The sequence below is a fragment of the Cryptomeria japonica genome, chromosome 6 (assembly GCF_030272615.1).
Source record: "Cryptomeria japonica chromosome 6, Sugi_1.0, whole genome shotgun sequence".
NCBI classification, from domain to species: Eukaryota; Viridiplantae; Streptophyta; class Pinopsida; order Cupressales; family Cupressaceae; genus Cryptomeria; species Cryptomeria japonica.
Genome location: NC_081410.1, coordinates 219254056 through 219276763, shown reverse-complemented (window position 1 = coordinate 219276763; position 22708 = coordinate 219254056). Strand labels below are relative to the sequence as shown.

General features: G+C 36.8%; 1 protein-coding gene across 1 annotated transcript in view; it reads left to right on the top strand.

The window, feature by feature from the left end:
• Positions 1–21661, top strand: part of LOC131071430 (serine/threonine-protein kinase SRK2A) — a 74808-nt gene extending 53147 nt beyond the window's left edge. The window contains exons 7-9 of the mRNA XM_058007253.1: positions 20408–20512; positions 20646–20744; positions 20892–21661. Of these exons, the coding sequence (XP_057863236.1) occupies positions 20408–20512; positions 20646–20744; positions 20892–21182 (495 nt within the window). The 3' untranslated portion in view covers positions 21183–21661. The remainder of the gene's footprint in view (positions 1–20407; positions 20513–20645; positions 20745–20891) is intronic.
• Positions 21662–22708: the final 1047 nt, after the last annotated feature.

Here is a 22708-nt window from a genome sequence, read left to right as displayed (position 1 = left end):
CAGTTGCGTGAGGAGATCCGCCTAAAAGAAGAATATGCTCGGCAGTTGAGTGAGGCACAGGTACGCTTTCGGAGGAAAGATGTGCGTGAGAAACAGATGTGCGTGAGAAACAGAGTAGTGTGGAGCCAATATGGTGAGCGTACCACATTAAATGACAAACTGTTTGCATATAGACATCTTCCAACGAATTGATGTGGAATCTCTCTAGCATCATTCTTAAATGCTCTCTCTAATGGTCCCCTTCTTCTCTTCACAATAACAAGTTCTTCACTAATTGGGTCCAAGAATGGGTGGCTCTCTATCACGATATCAAGAATTTTACTATAAGATGGAGAAGTAGGGGGCCTCTTTGATCTACTTCCTCTTCCTGTCAACAAAGGATGGTTTGAGGCATGACCAACTCTTGTATCTGCTTCCTCTTGCTCTCTAATATATCCTGCTATTTCTTGAGGTGACATCCCATTTCCATCCTTTCCTAGACATGGTTTGATTCCTTGTTGGGGAATGGCACAAAAATGGGCTTTGACAAGACTGTAGGAGCTAGTTTTTTTCACACTACAGAAGTTGCATATCCAATTAAATGTTCCACATATTTGGGTCGGTTTTGAAAGTCCGTTGAGGAATAGAGCTAGCAATCGTTGCCATTATGATTTCTACAACAAATTAAAAATAATTATTAAAATTTAATATTAAACAATAGATTATAAATGTTAAATATTTAAATTTAATTTAAAATGAAAGTGAAATTATTATAATTATGAAAGTAACCTATAACACCATTTAAATATTTACGAACTTCTAAATTACACAATAGCTAATTAAAATATACCTATTTAAAATAAATTAAATAATAATACTACAAATTAAAATTAAATATCATATTTAATTTTGATTTGTATTTACTATTATTTAATTATTATTATTTTAAATTTGAATATTTTAACTAGCAAAATAGTTTTATTATTTATATATATTTAAATATGAAAATAGTTTTACAATATGATTTTAAATAAAAACAAACTAATAAAAATATGATTTTTCATTTTAATAGACAAATATCATTTTAATTTTTAAATATAAACAAACAAATTAAAATAAACAAACAAATCTCAAAACAAACTATAGAAAAGAATTAAATATTTTTTATTTCATACCTGTGCCTGCCGTAGCGGAAAGAATGGTCGTGGCGCCTCCTCTGTGCCTGTCGTGGCGCCTCCCGTCTCACCTCCTCTATGCCATCGCGCCTCTGATGCGCGGAAAGAATGGTTTTTAGTTTTCACTGTGCGTGGAAGGAATGGTTTCCTCTCTACCTCCGTATTCACTTTGCGTTTTTTACCTTTCGCTTTAGGGTTTAAAATGTTAAACGACACGATTCCACCCGTGAAAAGTCAAAAAACCCTTGAAATTTGTGCGTGACCCGGATTCGTCAAAAAAACCCCATGGAATTGCCACGTCTACATTGGATGCGTTGGGATTCTTGGCTCAAAAAGCGGATTCGTTTCAGGAGGAAAAAATCAAAACCCTGTTCGAGTCCATAGGGATTCCAGGTCGAATCCGAATCAAATACATATCGTAGCCGGATTTGAGGGAAAAATGTGAAGTACCGGTAACTTAGGTAAAAAGCAAAATGAAAACCCTAATTAGGGTTTCGTTCCAGAAGAACCAGTATGACATGAATGTTGCTGATCAAGTATAAAGTCAGAGATGGATATTAAAATGAAGAAGGGGCTGTCCAGATAAAGTTCGCCTAAGTTAGAAACATAAAGGCATGGCATGACTTCTCAAACTTCGCCTAAGGCATGAGAGAGAATGGCTAATGATGTGCCAAGTCTGCCAAGAATCAAGTCAAACATGGCATATGAAGCATAAACTCCGCCCAAGTATGTTGATGAAGAATGGCGAATGCATGATAAAGAATGTCCAATGAAGATCCAAGTCCGCTTCATGTCCAAGTGAAATTGTCCGGCACATGGTAAACTCCTACCAAGGGTTAAGTGACTCATGGCAGTGGTAAATCAAACTCCTACCAAAGGTTAAGCTCATTCACGCACAAGGATGTCTGACAGTCTTCAAGGTTCACCTCATGATCAAGAAAAAATGTCCGACACTTGTAATCTCCTACCACTAGTTAACCAACTCATGGCAAGAGTTAGTCAAACTCGTACTCAAGGTTAAGCAAGAAAAATCAAGTTGAGAATAAACTAAGGCATGAAAGTGTGAAGCAAGTTGGGAAGATAATTGTCCAAGTTCACTCAAGGCATCAAGACATAAAGACATGGCAAAGCTTTAGCCAACTCTGCCCTACCTTGTCTAGGCAAACATGGCAAGAGTTATGCCGACTCCGCCTTGTCCAAGGCTCATCCAAGTCTGCCTAGAAGCCTTCCAGGCTAGCATATGACATGTCAAGGAAGCTTCCAAACTTGCCATGTAGACAAAAGCAAAATTGCCAAGTTGGCGATGACATATAAAGCAAGTTGGGATTAAAGTGTGATAGCAAAGATGAAAGAGAAAACAAAGTTCGCCTTCTAGAAGAAAGCTAATAATGCAAGTTCGCTTGGAGTTGGAATTAAAACATTATGGCATGGCATCTTCACATTCTAGAAGAAAGCAATTAAAACAATAAAACAATGCCAAAACAAACACATAAAGCTGCAAGATCAAGTTCACACATATTGAAGAAGCTTCCAAAGTTTCCAAGAAGAAAGTGAACAAAGCAAGAAAGAAAGCTTCTAGAAACCGCCAAAGAAGTATAAAACATGGTTTTCACTTCGTTAAGGATTCTTTACTATGAAGCAAAGTTCTCATATTATGAGAGAGTAAAGTGTGCAGCATAAACCTATGTCCAAAATTCGCCAAAGTTTAGCAAAGCAAGCAGCTTCTAAACATGATAGAACTTGATCAGATTATCAGACTTCAGACAGAGATAGCAAAATCTGCCATGAAAATAAGAAATCAAAGCCAAACAAAGCTGTCTAACTACTGTCCAAGTCCGCCATGAACAGCAATCAAAGCAAGTTAAGGTTAAAAGATTGAAGATTCGCTGAGCACACAGAGAAATGGAAGGCAATCAAACATCAAACTCCGCGTAAGGTATATCAAGGTTGCCACAAGATTCTCCAACTCCGCCCTATCCAAGGAAGTTCCAAGTTTGCTCAAAACATGAAGCATAAAACTCGTCCAAACAGCTTCATACTCCACCCTCTAGAAGACGTGAAGAAAGTTGGCATAACACCTCCAAACCCGCCTACCAAAGAAACCTCAAACTTCGCTCTCTAGAAGAAAGCACAAACACTTGGAAAAGAAATAAAACTTGAATCAGAATTTGCATAAGGCTGATAAAGCATCATGAAAGCATGATAAGAGCATAAAGAGAAGCATGATAAAAGTTGATCAGAATATGGTGATCAGACTTCCAAATCAGATCCATGAAGATAGAGATAGCAAGATTCTCATGGGGAAAAGAAATATAGCAAAAACAAATTGTCCAAACTCCTTCCAACCCCGTCAAGCACAATGAAAGACATGGAAAGAATAAATGAAGCTTGCCAAGGCATGGTAAGAAAGATTTCAAGTTCGCCTTGGGACAAGGTGATCCAAGCCCGCCATGGAGAAGGTTGAACAAATTTGGCATAGAAAACATGGATAAAGCAAACACGAGGTGGTAATCAAACCTTCCGAGAAGACATGTTAAAATCTGCCAAGCACATGAAGAATGATGCCCAAACAGAAGCAAACTCCGATCTGCAGTTAATGAAGATGGTATAAGTCAATCAAACTCCTAACTGGGGTTTAAGACAGCAACTTGATTAAAGGCATAAGGACGAATTTGATCAAAACACAAGTTACACACATGTATAAAGAAACTTGTCCAAGCTTCTTAATTGCTTTGGCAGATTGAGCATAAATTGACAAGAGACATAAAATTTACCCATTGATCAAGCATGAAGACAATCAAGCTGACATGCCAAGATAAAAATATAAGTTGGCAAGTAAAACCCCAAGGTATCCACAATTAAGACAAAACTGAAAAATTGTCCAAACCCTTGTCCAAACAAATTTAATCAAGCACAAACACAAATTCATTCATCCAAGCATAAATGGAATATGTGAAGATGCCTGACAAAAGATAAAAATTCGCCATAGCTAAAAGTAGACAAATTTTCGCAAATCGCACATGAAATCAAGCACACAAGTTGGAAAATAATTTTGACACATGAAATAAATTTTTAATTATTTTCCAAAATTAAGATTATTTTCAAGGATTATTTTTCAACACTTAGAAGAAATTCTAGAATCTTGGAAAATTCTAGAAGATTCTTTTCCTTTTGGCAAAGGATGGAATTTTGAGAGAAATAAAAACTTTCCATTTTGGAAAGATTAAAACAAAAAAACAAAATAAAAATAAATTAATTAAAAAACAAAAATTAAACTTCTAAGTTTAAGAATCCTAGACTCTATATTTTCAACCAATTCATTTTCACAATTCACTGTTAGGTTGAGAATTCAAGGAGCAACCGAGAAATTTTTTTCTCTCTAGTTTGTGAATTTTTGATTTTCAAGAGAATTTTTTTTCAAGAAGTAAAATCTTCTAAGTGTTAGAGGTCAAGAAATTGAGTGCTTTCTCTGATTTTAAGACAGATTTTCAGAGTGGAAGGTAAATTTCAGTCATAAAGAGGACCTAAAATTTTGAATTTGACTGAATTTCCTTACCTTTCTGTTTTAGTTTCCTCAATTTTATCAATTTCTTGGCCAAACCCTTCACTTTCAGTTGCTTTTTCGCAGAAACTTAACCTTCTAACAGGCTGAAAGTGAAATTTTCAGAAAAGAAGATTAAAAGTCAGAATTAAAATCTGAAAATAACATTAAGTTTTCATGTGTTTTTCAGGTGGATGACCAAGGAAGCACCAATGAAGTTCGCCAGCGAGAGAGTGCAGTTGAAATCCAAGGTCAAATCAAAATGGAAAAACATCATAGACACTGACCTCGGACATGTGGATATAGAAGAATTCAGAAAGAGAATGTACGGGCATGATGGACACATTCCTACACCTATTGCTCGCGAGATGATGCACAATGAAATTGTCCAGGCAGCTGGATTCCCACCAACCAAGGAGTGTGTTGAGCTGATAGTTGAATGTGCTTTGCACTATAACACACAATCAAGAGAGATAATTGTACCAGATAGAAGAGTCCTGGCTAATCTTTCAAAATTGTCCATTCAAGAGACATTTGGCATACCAAGCCATAGTAAGACCACGTACAAGACTAAGGAGCAAACTAAGAGGGTCTATGATGTTATTTGTAACTAGGTAAGATGGGCTCGGATTGCCTCAAGGAAACATCCGAATCCATATAGGACTGGGTCCTATCCTAAAGGGGTAATATGCCCCCAAGTTGAGCCCAACCCTATACCTTCACGCCACCCTAAATACTCCACGCCACAATAAATAAATTGGCGCCAAACAAGGAAGGCCAACTTGGACGTTATAAAGGTTAAGGTCTCATATAAATAAAGACAACTTGCAAATACAATTCAGTCATCTATGAAATTAGGGAATTAGCTCTGCAAACAAGAGGTGTGAAATCACTAAAGAAGGTTGTGCGAATTTATCCAAGGATTGTGTGAACTTGTCCAAGGATTGGGCAGACTTATTCAAGAGGATATAGGGCATTTTGGTGCAGTCTTGAAGCATGCAAAAAGGGCAGATCTGATATATAAAGATCAGATTCAGAAAAGCAAGCTAAGTATTGTATTTATGCAATAAGAGTGAATACATAATCTGACCTGTGGGTCTTTAATGCTGGGTTTTTCCTCCTTGGAGGTTTTCCCAGGGTATTTGTGTTTGTCTCTTGGTTCCTTGTTTCATTCTTGAATTTACTTGATTATAGTTTACTAAATTACAAATCTGATTAATAAACTAGGGCATAATCAAATGTTACAAATCTTTTTAATAAACTAGGGCATGATTAAATGTTACAAATCTGAATATTGATCTAGGGCATGAATTTAACATGGTATCAGAGCTAAGGTTATACTAACCCTCAGATTTTAGTAAGCTCTTACCTTCAGGTTGCTGTACGTCTTTTATTAAGATAATGATAGGGGTGAAGTTAGTGGGCATCATCGGGTCCTCATCAAGGAGTCATTCTTTAATTCATTAAAGATTGTGGAGATTCGAGTGAAGAACCAAAGAAAGAAGTAACTGATATTTCTCCTTTCAGATTTTCAGATCTCTGGAATGCAAAGTGTATATTGTGGAGTTATTACCTTATTTAGACCTTCAGAGTTGTTGATTTTCAGAATTGGTCTAAACCCTAGATTGGTATATATCTCATGATTCTTAACCCTTGATGTGATCCGATCCAATTTTAATAATGATTAAATATTTGATGGTATGGTAGATTTATTTTGCTACTAGACATGCAACTACTATTTTGTATTGCTAACAAAATCAGTTGTATTCCCACCAATCTTCAAACCCTAGCTGACTGTGCTAAGGCACATCAAGAGGAGATTGCGAATTATGGCTTTTGAAGATAGACTGCAAAGATAGTTTCTTTTGGGGAAGCTTTCGGTTCTAGTGTCAGTGTTATCTAAACATCAACATGTGTATTTTTCTTAATTCTTTATTTACCCTTGTGATGAGAGACTTTATGATAATTGAAGGTTAAGTATTCCTGCTGAATAACTTTGTCAATTTGTTTATATGGGGTTTCTTTGTCAAGTTGTAATAATAAGGGTTTCATTATCAATATTTGCTTCTTATGTGTTTGTGCTTACTTAGTTTTGTAAAACCCCTGTTGGGTTGTGTGAAAGGAAAATTATATTCTCTTTGAATTAACCCGTGTTGGGCCAATCATGTTTTGAGGTTCCCTGTGACAGGTGTTTATCCTTGTAGGTCTACAAGCAAGTTTGTGCCTGTGTTATCCCGAGTTACCATCCTTATATCATCCCTGTTGCATTCGAGCTCATGTCATTAAATGTTGTGACAAATGCAGTTTTATTATGTGTCAGTTATCTATTAAAATAACTGCATGACAGGTTGCTTTCAGTTAATTGGTTATGATGATGCTCTTTCCTACATAGTAGAAGTTAGAATGTATTGTTGTAAATAGCATATGTAGGAAGAGTGAAAGATGAACAAGTCAGTGGTCTCCTTCTGTGATTAGCATTGAGATCTCTTCAGGCTGAGGTAAGCATTTTACTCGTTAATTTCTTCTACTTCCACCAAAGCTGAATATAATTAGGATCTTGTTCAGCAAAGTATGAAGATTCTGTTCTACTTTATATTTATCAATCATATGTATGTAGTCATACTATATCTTGTGATTGGGTTTCTAAGAAATCTCAATTTCAGTTGTTCAGTTTGAAGGATGATTTGGCTTATGTATTTTGCTTGCTTGAATCTCACGCCTGCTTTTTGTTTATAAGTATATAAGGATCCTTTTAGGCATGGTTATTCGGATGGGAACTAGGTTGCATCTTAGCCTCTCGGGGTTAAAGATGAAGGTTTTCTGAAAATTCACTTGTAGAAGGTGAAAGTAAGAGAAAAGTAAGTAGCATCTTCAGTTTTATATGATTTCTGGTTCCTTTATTGATTCTTATTTGATTAAGGATTAAGAGGGAGTCCTATCTTCAATGAAGACTTAGTATTAAAGAATTGACAATCATTTGTTAAGTCTAGGGTTTTGTAAAGTTCTAACTTCCTTTCTTAAAGTATTTTGGTTTTTGATGTGATGATTTAACTCTATTCTCATCATTGGAATATAAGGAATAATTAGCGCAAGGATCTAAATTTATTGTCTTCTAGGATTAGAAATATGTCAAGGATCTAACCAAATTATTCCAAGTCAAGTATACTTTTAATATTTAGAATAATGGATTGTAAACCTTTGTGAAAACTAACATAAAGATTGAGGATGTCTATAGCAAAGTCTGATTTTGCAGATCCATCTGAAGACAAGCAGCTGATTGGTGGATGCCTCAGCTAATTCATGATCAAGGTTGAAGTATGTTGTTGCTGCCAAGCATATCTTGTTGCATTTTGAAAATCTCAAATGATTGTGAGCAGAAGACTGTAATCACCTCAGAAGGCTAACTCAGATTTTGAAGTTTCAAAAAAATAAAGGGAAGTCACTTCAATCTCTTGTTGTAACTTGGATACCCATTGATCTCTTAGGACTACAACAAACAATCCTTAGACACACTGAGTACTACTGAAGCTGAATTTATTGGAGCATGAACTGTATCAAGGAAATTGTGTGGTTTTTCAAATTCTTGTTGAATGGTTTCTTATAATTATTTATTATCAGAGTCGTATAGAGATACCTAAAAATTCATTGTCTTATGGCAGGATAATCTTGTGTTGCAAATGTTTTCACCAAGTCTTTTGAAGCTTGAGTACTTCAGAAGATAGACTTGGAGCTGTGGAGAACACCGTCTTGATTGAGAAGGAGTCTCAACCTCAGTGATGCATTGTGTTTCATCAACCACACTCTGCGGGTAATGTAAGGTGGTAGTGTAATCTTCTCAGGGAGAAGAGTAATTGCTACCATCCTTTGCGGGCAATGTAAGATGGTAGAAAAGATGGAATTTCATCCTATGCTTGTGTGCTGGATGGAAAGTGTACTAGATGGAAGATTATGTTTATTCATTCTTTGCTTGTGTGCAAAATTGAGGACTATGGTTTATGTAACTTCATTCTATGCTTGTGAGCAAGATGAAAGATTATGATTTTCTGATGTTACAGTCTTCTCTGGGAGAAGATTGAGGTAAAGGCAATACATTCTTCTCGGGGAGAAGATTAAGGAGAATACTCGTGTGCAAATAAAGTTGGTGCTGCAATCTTTTCTGAGAGAAGATTGAAATGGAAGCTCTTCATCATTCTTAGCAGGCAATGAATGGTGTATCTGCGTGATAGATATCATGGAAAGAGTCCATGATGTGCATATATACAAGCTTGAAAAACTCGGATTTTGCAATAACTCAGCAAGGCCAAAAAATTTTAAAAACTCGGGACTCGCCAAAACTCGGCGAAAAACTCGGCAAAACTCGGCAACTTTATCGAACATTTGAAAATACATTTTTTTTTTATATATAATTCAAAAACACACATTTGCACCAAATTTGTATAACATATATGATTTCCATGATATATAAATCAAATTTTTTTGGTAATACATAGCAACAAATGCAAGTATCATAGCATGAACCAAAAACCAAGTGCAACATATGAATAAGAGTTCAATACATATCAACGTATCATAGTGACAGACTCATAAAGTCATAGAGTCATAGACCACAAAACAAGAACCTCTGAAATTCTGATTACATATCAAGTTCAAAGTTTGGTATCAATGAAAATAAGAAATCATAAATTGCGTCTACGACTAAAGCTCAAAACAGATTGTGGCCGCTGGGTGGGTGGTGCTGAAGTAGTGGCAACATCCTCAACACTAACAGGTGCCTCTGCTGCATGATCAACCTCCTGCTCCTCCTCACATGCTGCCACTTCCGCATCCCATTCCTCTCCTGCCCTCTCAAACTCACTCAGCTGCTCATTAGTAAGGAGTGGATCCAAATCATTATCAACATCATTAGGAGAAGCAACCCATTCTGCTGCATATGGATCAATGTCATCCAAGTCAAGTGCTTCATGTGAATCTTGCCCTAGCACCTTCTTCTCATGTAATCGAATGTTGTACCACACATAGACAAGATCATTCTAGCGTTGTTGAGTCAACCTATTGCGCTTTTTTGTGTGGATGTTCTAAAAAACACTCCAGTTGCGCTCACAACCAGAAGCACTACAAGGCTGTGATAATATGCGGATGGCAAGCTTTTGAAGATTAGGCGTTGTGGCACCATAATCTTCCCACCACAAATCTGCAAGGATACAAAATGTGATTTATAACTTGTAAAGATTTCAATAATCTTAAAGAGAGAAATAAATGGTAAAAATTAAACATATGTTTTTTTTAACCTGGTCGTAAGGTGGCTCTCCTACGTTTGCAATCAGGTGAAGAAAACAATTCCCCTAAGGCCTTCTTATAGCTCTGCAACTCATCAAGTATCAGGTCTCGAAGGATCTCATCATCAACTAATCTCCGAATGCATGTGTCAAGGCCAATTCTAACCTCTGCATCTGCTGGATTCAAGAAGTAGGCAGCAGCATGAATATGTTGGTGGAGTTGATGGTTCCACCTCCGATCAATTATGCGCCATATGAGTTCATACTTGGTCTTGTTTGACCCATACAAGTGTTGAATCGCCTCTTTGGCCTTATCCATGGCCTCGTATAGATACCCCATGGAGTTATGATCCCCATCCACCATTCGTAGAACCCTCACCAACGGTTCCGACACCTAGATATAAAAAATCTAACAAAATCAGCAGATTGAAATATTAGAAAATTAAATAATAAATCATCAATTAAAGTTTCAAAACTTACATTGATGATCTCCTCCACTATCTTGGCAAAATTAGTATCAAAAATGGCAATCACAACCTTCTCTGCTTCAGGCTTTGTAGCATAAGGACTCCCCAACCATCTTTCACTCACGAACATCCGCTTCAGGTTGGGCAATGTAGCAAGTATGCTCTGCAAGGTTAGGAAATTGGTAGCAAAGCATGTGACCCCCGATCGCACAAGATCCTTACCTTCAGTGTGCTCTCTCATAAGATTCAGGACCCATGTGTGATTGTAGATGTATTTGGTGATATTCCTTCCATCTTCAACCACTTTCTTTACCCAACTTAGTTTCCCTATGTCCTCAAGGAGCAAGTCAAGACAATGGGCAGCACAAGGGCTCCAAAATAATGTCGGATGTCTAGCCATTAGAAGTCTGCCGGCTGCCACATATGTAGCTGCATTATCAGTCACAACTTGGATGACATTTTGCACTCCCACATCCATCACCACCTCATCCAACATGTTGCACAAGGTCTCCGCATTCTTCACTTCATTGGAGGCATCAATTGATTTTAAAAATACTAACTGTCCTCCTGAAGCAACTAGAAAGTTGATGAGTGTTCTATTCCTACCATTTGTCCATCCATCAAAAAGAATGGTGCAACCATTCTTTTCCCAAATGGTCCTTTGCTCTTCCACTAATGCATGAGTGTTTTGGACCTCATCCTGCAATAACGGTCCACTTACCTCGTAACGGCTTGGGGACTTGAACCCCTTACCTGCCACAGTCAACGCGGTGACCAATTGGTCCCAAGATGGACTAGAAATAGCATTGAACGGAACATCGTTGTAGATAAAAAATCTAGCACACGCCACCTTGGCTTGTTGGTGAGCCTCTTTATTCCATGCTGTGCCAAGCAATCCAGGTTGTGCACCAGGAGTGTTACGTGGAATAAAGAAGTTTTCCATGTTGCTGTCCAAAGTTCCCTTTGCTTGTATCCGTGGCCCAAGGGAAGAACCAGATGTCCCCACATCTGTATGTGACCCTATGGAACTCAAATCTGCCTTTGGGGCTGCCATTGCCTCTGCTGTTCTCTTTTTTGTTGCCTTCCTTTGATCATATGCTTCAAGCGCTGCTATTGCATCTCTCGTAGCCTCTTCAGTACATTCCGTACAGCTTGTGGTATCTCGGCATTGAATTTTTGCAAGGTGATATTTGAACCTATTAATGCCACCTTTTACAATTTTTTTGCAATGGTTGCAAAAAATATCTCGTTTTGGACCTGGTCTCCCATGTTTCCAACAAGGGTCTCTCTTTTTGCCACCAACTTTAACTGTAGAAGCTGAATCCATTTTCTTTCAAAAAGATGTGGAAAAGAACCTAGCAAAGGAGAGACAACATTTAGAGATCAATAACATTGTTTACAAAAATCACGAACATCCAAAAATTACAATGACTGTATAACTGTATTTTATTTACAGTCATCTATTAATAGATGACAATCTAAAATTAAAATTTTTAATTGGTTGTGTATTTTTTTAAGTTTTTAACTTCAAATTTAAATTTAAATGAAATACTTTAATACACATTGACATTACACAGTTGACAGTCATTTCAAATGACTATGTATTACACAGTCATTTCACAATTGATTGTGTAATACACAGTCATTAATTACAATGTACATTAATGTATTACACAGTCATCAGTCATTTGAAAATGACTGTGTATTACACAGTCATTTGAAATGACCATGTATTACACAGTCATCAGTCATTTGAAAATGACTGTGTATTACACAGTCATTTGAAATGACCGTGTATTACACAGTCATTTAAAATTTTAAAACATAGTCGTTTGACTCATTTTAATTGATTGTGAATACATAGTTGATTAAAATTTAAAATGACTGTGAATTCAAAATAAAACAATACAAAAAGATCACGAATAAACAAGTAAAAACTTGGTCGCGCGTGCAAATGCAAACCCTACTGGAAATTGCGTGGCATTTTTTGCCTGCGTTTTTTGCCTTCCGGAGTCGCGCGAAATGGAATAAAGACTTAGGTTTTTTATTTGCCTGCGACTTAAGTCGCATTTTTCTCGCGTTTTGTGCCACGTTTTCGGGCGGGTTTTGGCGATTAACGGCGAGTATTTGTCAATAAAATCGCGGCGACTATATGGAAAAATCATGCCGAGTTTTTCCGCGATTAACTCGCGTGCCATTAGGGATCGTGATTACTCGCGAGTTTTCTAATGGCTCGCCGAGTTTTGCAAGCTTGCATATATATACTTGTGTTTGTATTCATGTCTTGCAGGTGTACAAATAAAGTTCTGGATTCATCCCCTATAGGCAAGGCAAGATGAATATTATAAAAGGATCCATGATGAGTTACCGTTATGTGATTTGGTTACTTATTACTTATGGTTACTGGCTACTTGTTGTGATCCTCTCTAAGGAATGCTGGCTGAGTTCAGATTACAGATTGCACAATGAATATATTAGGAAAAGTACTTCGGGTATCTGCTTCAACTTGGGCTCTGCAGTGATCTCTTGGGCATGTAGAAAGCAATCTTCCATAGCATTGAACATTGCAGAAGCTGAGGACATTGCAACATCTGTTGCATCCAGAGAAGCAGTGTGGCTTCGCAAACTCCTTGTTGGATTATTTGGTCACGCTAGTGGTCCTACCACAATTCATTGTGATAATCAAAGCTGTATAAAGATGTCAGTAAATCCTGTGTTCCATGACCAGTCCAAACATGTGGAAACGCACTATCACTTCATTTGGGATATGGTGCAAAGAGGCGCATTCATCTAAAGTACATTAGCACAGATGAACAGGTTGTGAACATCCTTACCAAACCCTTATCCAGAGTGAAGTTTAAATACTTCAGAGACAGACTTGGTATTGTGGAAAACGGAACCCTGATTGAGAGGGAGCTCCAATCTCAGTGACTCTATCTGCAACACTTTGATCATTCTTTGCTTGTGTGCAAGAATGAATTGTGTCCAATCTATGCTTGTGTGCTAGATGGAAAATTGTAATTATGTAAAGACCCACTTGTGTATTACACTTTCTATGCTTGTGTGCTAGAACCATCCTATGCTTGTGTGCTAGATCCATTCTATTCTTGTGTGCTAGATGGAACTCTAAAGGTTCAGATTATGTATTCTCTTCTTCCCTAGTTAAGAGGGAGTGTTATTTGTAACTAGGGAAGATGGGTTCAGATTGCCTTAAGGCAACATCCGAACCCATATAGGACTGGGTCCTATCCTAAAGGGGTAACGTGCCCCCAAGTTGAGCCCAGCCCTATACCTTCACGCCACCCTAAATACTTCACGCCACAATAAATAAATTGGCGCCAAAGAAGGAAGGCCGACTTGGACTTAATAAAGGTTAAGGTCTCATATAAATAAAGACAACTTGCAAATGCAATTTAGTCATCTATGAAATCAGTGAATTAGCTCTGCAAACAAGAGGTGCGAAATCACTAAAGAAGGTTGTGCGAATTTATCCAAGGATTGTGTGAACTTGTCCAAGGATTGGGCGGACTTATTCAAGAGGATATAGGGCATTTTGGTGCAGTCTTGAAGCATGCAAAAAGGGCAGATATGATATATAAAGATCAGATTTAGAAAAGCAAGCTAAGTATTGTATATGCAATAAGAGTGAATACATAATCTGACCTGTGGGTCTTTAATGCTGGGTTTTTCCTCCTTGGAGGTTTTCCCAAGGTATTTGTGTTTGTCTCTTGGTTCTTTGTTTCATTTTTGAATTTACTTGATTATAGTTTACTAAAATTACAAATCTGATTAATAAACTAGGGCATAATCAAATGTTACAAATTTGTTTAATAAACTAGGGCATGATTAAATGTTACAAATCTGATTATTGATCTAGGGCACGAATTTATCATATGATAGTTAGTCTGAACTCTATGCTGTGAATGTTAACAAGTCTTAGTTAGAGAAGAAAAGACCTTAGGGGAAAGTGCCAAAGCATCTGCCGTGTCCTTACTTCAAGGAAGAATATGGTGATATCATCATGCTACTGAACAGAGTAGTGGGCAGTCCTGAAGGTGCACCATTCCACACATGGATGTATTATTTCATAGATGAAATCACCTCAGGAACCAAGTTATTCAATTGGTCCCGCATAAGCAGTGATAACCTTCATGAACAGTTAATGAACTTGCAGAGAACGAAGACATTTTACATGAGTTCTTACATAGTCTATCTACTGGCTGCAACTTATAGATATTCAAGATTGATTTGCAAAGGCACAGTGGGAGGTGGTGAGAATGAATTCAAGTCATATGATTGTTATCCTCAGCTGCAACTTAAGGAGAGAAGTCATTTCAAACGGGTGAATGATGCGTTCCTCGTGTATATCACAAGAACATTGCAAGGAGGTACTCATAAGAGACTTTCTCCTGAATCAAAAAGTCTAATGAAAAAGTACGGATCTTGGTTTATCCAGTTTCCAAAGTTCACTTATATCAGAATCCAAGGTTTAACTGGCCATCCTTACCGATTGCCAATCTATCCAACCGACAAGATGGTCCTGTTGGAAGTTCTTAGACAGTTAGAAATATATTAGAGCTTCAAGAGAATAAGACAGAAGGCTGCTATCTTTTTTCCATTCTTTATTGGAAACATGCTAGAATCTTGTCTTTCAGCACAAGCAACCGAAACAACTAGATTGGAGATGCAATGGTACTCTTTTATCTTTTACCAATCCAGGGCAAACTTTCATCCTCGCGACAATATTGAATCAGTGAATGAAGAAAGACTAGACATAGGGTGGATATAGAAGACCATTGGGCAGATGTTGCTGATGAGTATGTTGTCAGGAAAAGGATGTGGTCTAGGTTGCGAATTTGTTTAATTAGGATCACTAAACTTTTCCTTGTGCCAGATCAAGTGGAAGAAAGTGAAGAGTGCTCTCAGCCACGCTTTGATGGGGATGCGCCTCTCTCTTCTATCAAATGGAACCTGAACATGCAAACTTAGCTACCTTGATGCGACCAGTAGAAAACTATTCCTGTTGGTGGGTTGATCAGCAGATCCAAAGGTTGAGAAGAAGAAAAGTAAACTTGACGTATGACTTTATGGGAGAAGCAAAGGAATGTTCCTGAAATGCTAAAGCTTCTCAAGGTGCCAGACTAATTGAAAGTGCAAAACAAAAAGTAGGAAGTTCTTCGAAAACAAAAGGAAAGGCAATTGTGACTGAAGGACTTGTTCAAAAGAAACAAAGGGTGGAACCATCTCGTTCTGCCGCATCCGCAAACATAGATGTATTGGCTATTGATCAGTCATTGGTAGAGATGGAAATTCCTTCCCCAGTCCATGAGGAGAATGCAAAATCAGTTCATCAAGAAGATGAGCAACCATCGTCTCCTATTGGCACAAAAATTCTAGAATCAGAAAATGAAATGGATGTTGAAGAAGGAGAGTTTCAAGAGGGAATGATTTCCGATCTCCGGGGTATTGCACGTAAAGAAAGCAACCAAGAAGTAGAAGGCATTGAGAAGCCCATTGTTCCTGATTGGCTGAGGGAGAGATTGAAAATAAAAACACAAGTAGTAGAAGAACAAGAAGAAGATGACATGGTTAATTTCTTGGCCAAATTAGAGAAAACTATTATGAAGAAGCCAGCCAAGAATTTCTCCACCATCTAGAGAGATGAGACAAGATGCAGGACAGTACAGATTGCAGTGCCAAAAGTAGACAAGGCAAAGGGAGATATTTGTCCCCATGAATACGAAATCACTACATTCAATTTGGGACCAACTACCAAGAAGCAGGAAGCTGAAGATTTGGACAATTCAGTTGCTTCCATGAAAGCAAGATTGGATAAGGAAGTAGGAAAGAAGAATGAGTATGAGAGAGAAGTTGAGTGCCTGCGAGATTACATTCAGCATTTGACTACTAAGCCACTTGATCAAGCAAATTCAGAAGCTCTTCTACTCTTGAATTCGCCACAAGAAGTTGCTGAAAATATTGAGAAAGAAAGAATAACAGCCAAAGAGACTAAAGATTGGATGGAGAGTATAAGGAAAGAGGCAGCCATGTTTATGGAAGGAATATCATCAGCGTATGAACAAACCTTTTCTTTACTTTCTAGGATTGTGAACATGGTAGAAGTGTGGGTTGACATCCAAGGTATCCAAGATAGAATTATCCCATGCCTTAGAGAGCTAAAAGGAGTCCCACCACAAGAATTGGTTAATGGAAAGATAATTGAAGCAGGGGCTGCTTATGACTTCAACAGATGGCATTGGATGCTGGTTGCACGGAATGAAGTCTTATAAAAGTTAAAGGTTGATGCTGATAGAATAGAAGAATAGATAAAGGCAATTCAGGACAAGATTTTCCTTATAGTTGCAGAGATGCTTGGGAAAGAAACTATCCAAGAAAGGGATATGCAGTTGGAGAATTTGGAGGTTAGAACACAAGACATCTTCTTTACCATCACAAGACCAGTCTTGAAGAGTAATTTGGCTAAAGCATCGAACCTCCTATCCATCAAAGATGTTTTTTAGAAGCAAGAACTATACTGGGAAATCACTTTTGCTCTATGTGCAGATGACTTGGAAGGATTAGAATTCAGGATCAACATGTTGCCACATGCCACAATGGAGTAAGTTGACCAAATTGTGTCCAGGTTCATCGAATATCAGAACAAGGGTGGAATCCTAAAAGATAGCATCTCGTGCCACTTGTCTCTCATCCGATGGATATTTGACCTATTTTGGGAAACTTTGATTAGGGTTAGGTTGTCTTGATCTTGACGGTTGATCTTAGTTTGATCTCAGCCATTCATTTGTTTTCAGAAACTCTATATAAACCCATTCTCTCATTTCATTTCAGTGTAGAGAGATTTATGAAATTGTTGCTTAGAGCTATTTGAGTAATAAAAGTTCATTATCAGTATTGTTTTGAAATCTTTTTATTGCTAAATGGTTGCATATTTCCTTCAATACTTGGATCAAATTTGCTTAAGTTATTTGCTTTAAAGTTGTTAGATGAATGATAGATTTGATAGTATAGATTGGTGAGATTTTGCTCATACTTTCTTTGGATGGATGATTTCTATTCAATGTGTAAAGTTAGCCTGAGCTTTTAATGTGGATGTTTAACTTCTACTTGGAATGATATTGTTCAATTGTTGGTATTATTCCTTAGTGTGAAAATCATAAGCACAATCCTAGAAGATTGCACATACTTTGCGTAGTTGTCCCAAGTGTGGCGAAACAGAGTATTGTTATTAGTTTCACCGAGTCTATACTGTCTCTTGAGTTCCTAGAATTAGTTAGAATTCCTAAACCCTATCCTCTTTTATTCTTTCTTTTTTGAAGTCCTAAACCAGAAAATCTAAAAATATAGAGCTTCAATTATTAAATCTGCCTAAATACAGCTTGAATGATATGAGTTGACAGTGTAAGCCCCCCTTGAGATTTTCAGCATACACTACCCAGGAAGCTATCCCACTAAAGTCGCTTGTTTGCATATATAGACCTTGGAATCGCCATATGGTCTTCTCGTAATCTTAGCATAAGCGGTGGTTTTTCAGGAGAGGATAGAATATCCTTGGGGTATTTTATTCAAATGTTTGGTAGATGATAAAACAGACACCAACACTACTTCATTGGAAACAAACTTGCAAACAATCACATATTTCAAAATAAAAGCAGGGATGGACATTACAGATGTGTAGGGATATTGACATAGCTCACTGTCATGCCCTTGCCATGAAAAAAGGTGTCAATGCCCAAAGTCTTACTTATAAGACTTCACGATTTTCTGTAGAAATTAATACTTAAGCCAGTGATTATCATCATAAGAAAAATGAGAAGGCAGTGATCATCTTAAATAAAGGCAGCAAGTTAACTAATGCAGCGATTGATAAGGTTGATAATGGGCAGTAATAATCACTTAAATGCCAGTGATTATTGTTAAGGAGCTGCAATATATTATAAGCAGCGATTTGTATTATCTTAGAAGGCAACTAATATAAACAGCAGCGATGATCACTCATACTATGTTCTAAGCCAGCATTTAAAATGTTCAAAGGCACTTGAAACAGTGATTAATAAATACACAAGGCAGTGATTGGTTTTGAAAAGATAGCATTAAGAGATTGATTTTGAGGAGGCATCATTAAGAAGGGTTATGATTATGAATTTATGACCATTTTTAAAGGTCAGCATCTTCCAAAGGTTGTCTCTCTTCATAAAGACATAAGGTATAAAATGTAGAAGACTTCATTGGAGGAGGGCATCAAGGAAGATAAAAACAAATCAGTAATTGAGAAAAGAGATCTGCAATTCAGAATACAGCCACATTTGGATCTAGTAAATATTGTGGTATGCATGAGAATATGTTTAATATGTATGCTTAGTGTATACAATGTGGATAAATATTATCATATATATATCTATGCTCTTTAAATATCTCTTACCAAGATGTTAATAAACTTTATTATGCTTCTTTAATTAAATAAGTTGTCTATTCTTTATTCCCACAGACAATCATTGTGGGAATGGAGGAAAATATGTTAGGGAGAGCTGGTAGAGATTGGTTCCCCTGAATTAAGTAGGCCACACCAAGGGATGGAATCAACAAGGTGGATGTTCCTGTTGCTTGTGGGCCAAGGGACGAGTTGTCTTGGTTAGATGCTGCTCACTCTTGGGCTTAATTGGGCCTAATTGGGCTGAACAGTCTTCCTCAATGACCTAGGTTCCCTTGAATTAAGTAGGCCACCCCAAGGGATGGAATCATCAAGGTGGATGTTACTGCCACTTGTGGGCCAAGGGACGAGTTGTCTTGGTTAGATGTTACTTTTTCTTGGGCTTAATTGGGCTGAACAGTAATGGAGCACCCATTTATGGCTTTCCTCTCCAAACCCTACTATGGTTTGTTTAGGGGAATGGAACCATTGGTGCTTAATTTCTAAGATCAATAAGTTGCATGGTTTATCTAAGTAGGTTAAGATGATTATTGACATATATGTATATGTATTTAATTTTGTTGTTGAATCCCAAACCCTTACAGAAATGAATAATCTTATGAATAATATTTGAAGAATTATTTAACATGGTTGCAGGACCTAATTCAGGATTTATGTTACTGCTGTCCAGTGAGTGCATTATCCATATTGCCCTGCTAATCATTTATTGGCTGAGTACAATGCCTGTACTTCACGGTATATAAAGAACAGCATTTTGGTGATTGGTTTCTTCTGTTGAGTGTTTACAAACAAATTCTTGAAATGATTTTCTCATACCATCTCTCTTCTTGGTTTTGAGGTGCAGAGTGACACTCTTCCTCATCACATTGCTGTATAAGCTAGTGTGTGCTTAGAGTTTTGGTACTAGTTGTGATACCACTGTTCATCTAATTTATCACCTCCAGTAGTCTAGTAAAACATATTTTATCATTATTGATTTAAGCCCTGAAATATATTATCGACAGCTTATGATCACTACATAGAGGCCCAGGATTGCCTATTGATGATTGACTTTTAAACTTATATCTATTGACTATAATTACTATTCATAATTCTATTGACCATATGCTCTGGTTCATGCCCACTGTGATACCATACAATCAACGGTAAATATGCAGCCAGTATTTCACTAATTAAGATATGTTGTGTCATAAATCTGTTGAAATACTAAAGCAACGACTTTTGTGGATCCTAATTAATGTAGTAAAACATTTGCAAGATTGTAAATATTTCATGTAAAAAAAACACCTGGTGGTTTTGAGCTGCCTGTAAGTATTTCATGATAAAATATTAAAAAATACTATTTGAAATCTTGAATTGTGATAGAAGGTCAAGAAACAATTCATAGGGCTGAGACAGCTGATCCGAAGGTGTAGAGCCATTGTAGTAAATTCTAATGGGGCCATACCATTATTCAGGAATTCTTTCAGTGCAAAACAACTTTTATCGTGTTGACAAATTATCACCCTTGTGTGTGTCAGATTGCAGATGTGTGGTCATGTGGTGTTACTCTTTATGTTATGCTAGTAGGAGCATATCCATTTGAGGATCCTGAGGAACCAAGGAATTTTAAAAAGACTATCCAGGCAAGATATGTTTTGCATATATATATATATATTGCTATTAAACTTCATACAGCATGATTATTTTAAGAGATGAGATGTTATTGCATGGTTAAGGCTGATGAATACTGATTGTATTTTTTAATTTTGACTGCAGCGTATAATGAACGTGCAGTATTCTATTCCAGACTATGTTCATGTTTCTCCAGAATGTCAACACCTTCTCTCTAGGATTTTTGTTGCAAATCCTGCAACAGTAAGTTTTTGCTATTATTTTCAATCTATTCTTTATTTATAAGTACAAGCTTAATATTTTAGGTTATTTATGCAACTATTCTAGAAGTGTTCTATCTTCAGGTTTGTAATACTGATGCTTAAGTTGGCTTCTGGTTGATGGAAACAGAGAATATCAATTCCTGATATACGAAACCATGAATGGTTTTTGAAGAATTTACCTGAAGATTTGGTAGATGCAGCTGATACAAGTGACAATCAGTTCGACGATTTGGATCAGCAGCAGCAAAGTGTTGAGGAGATTATGCGAATAATTGCTGAAGCTAGGATACCAGCACCAGGGGTTGGTGGGATTGGCCATTACTTTGGAGGAAGCCTAGACTTTGATGAAATGGATCTGGAGAATGATGATGCAGATCTGGATGTTGATAGCAGTGGAGAGTTTGTTTGTGCTATGTAGCTTGATGGTAATGGATATTTTTTGTGGTGTTCAACTACATTTGCCATCTCGTGAATGTATTACTCAATTGATATCATCCTAGTGAGACTCAAACTTTCTTTTCGGTATTGATAAATTTCCTGGAGGTTTGGAGGTGTGAACCATTATCTACTAGCAGCTGTTTGCCACAGTAGCCTAGTTATTGCTAATTATTGGAATATGTGAAGGTTTTGCGATTGTTCATCTGTAAGTGAATTGTTAGATGCCCTGTAAAAATAAAACCAAGGCAGCATATTGTAAAAATAAATTCCACGTGTTGCATGATGTAAACCTCTTTTGATGTTGATCTCACTTTGGTAAGGAGAGAGGGCACAGCATATTGTTATATAGGACATCCTGGCCCTGGAGTCTGATGGAATCTTATAAGTTATAACTGTAGTCATTTGTTTTGTAATATTATTTAAAATAACTGGTCCTAAATATGCATCTGTTCTTCTGAATTGCTTGCTACTTATAGCCTATTAATGTCTGTAGAATGTACTGTAGCGGTGTTTTTTTGGCCTGTGGTTAGCTATGGTAGGACCATCCATCTTTATAGAGTTGTGGATAATTTCTTTCCCCATACAGATATGTGACTGTGTGCAACTAATCAAGGTTTGAAATCTTCACAACATTGATTGCTAGTTGCTAATGATGGATTCATGTTTCTGTGTAAATCCATTTTATCAAGCTTGTACCCACATGGATGGGTGACACTGGCATTTCTATTAATTAGTACATTTTTTAAGAATTCAAGCTTCTGCAATACACAATGTTTAGAGAGACTCTTGAGATTAACTTAGCAGAGAGTATTCTGGGTTGACATTTTGAGTCCATCATGATGAGTTATGATATTGCAAATTTGACTCTATATAAATAAGTATATTATGGTCTGTGGAAACATTGTGAGCATTTTATAGAAATGATTAATGCATCAACAAAATAATTAAATAGAATTCATATAACCTACATGGAACAGTGCTTTACGCAATATCTACCTAAGAGTTTTGTTTGTTTAATTTGCTTTTGTGGAAGTAGCAATTTTTCAGTTGTTAAATGTTAGAAACGAAATGTAGTGGACTTTGCAATTATAGATGTTAAGTTACATTTGAAGTGTGTTTCTATATAATTTATCTACAATGCTTTGCAATTTACTAAATGTGCATCACTTTAGAGGTCGTAACTTTGTGTTTGTAACTGTTCATTTGTATTGGAATGTGGTTCTTAGTGGAACTTAAGTATCCTAAGTTCCTAACTTTAAAATGGGGATAATGGTTAAGTTTAAATTTACATGTCCATATCTCACAGAGCTCTTTTAAGAGAAAAATCTTTTATTATTATGGTCTACTGAGAAAAGTCATATTAGAAGCATATCTGATTCAAAGGGAAGGCCATTTTTGAACGGTTGTTACTAGATCTCCTCTCTTGGTTGTGATGTGGACAGTACATTCTCTCTGCTGGTTAGATTCATTTTCAAATAAGTATCTAGCTGTTTGATTGTCCATTTA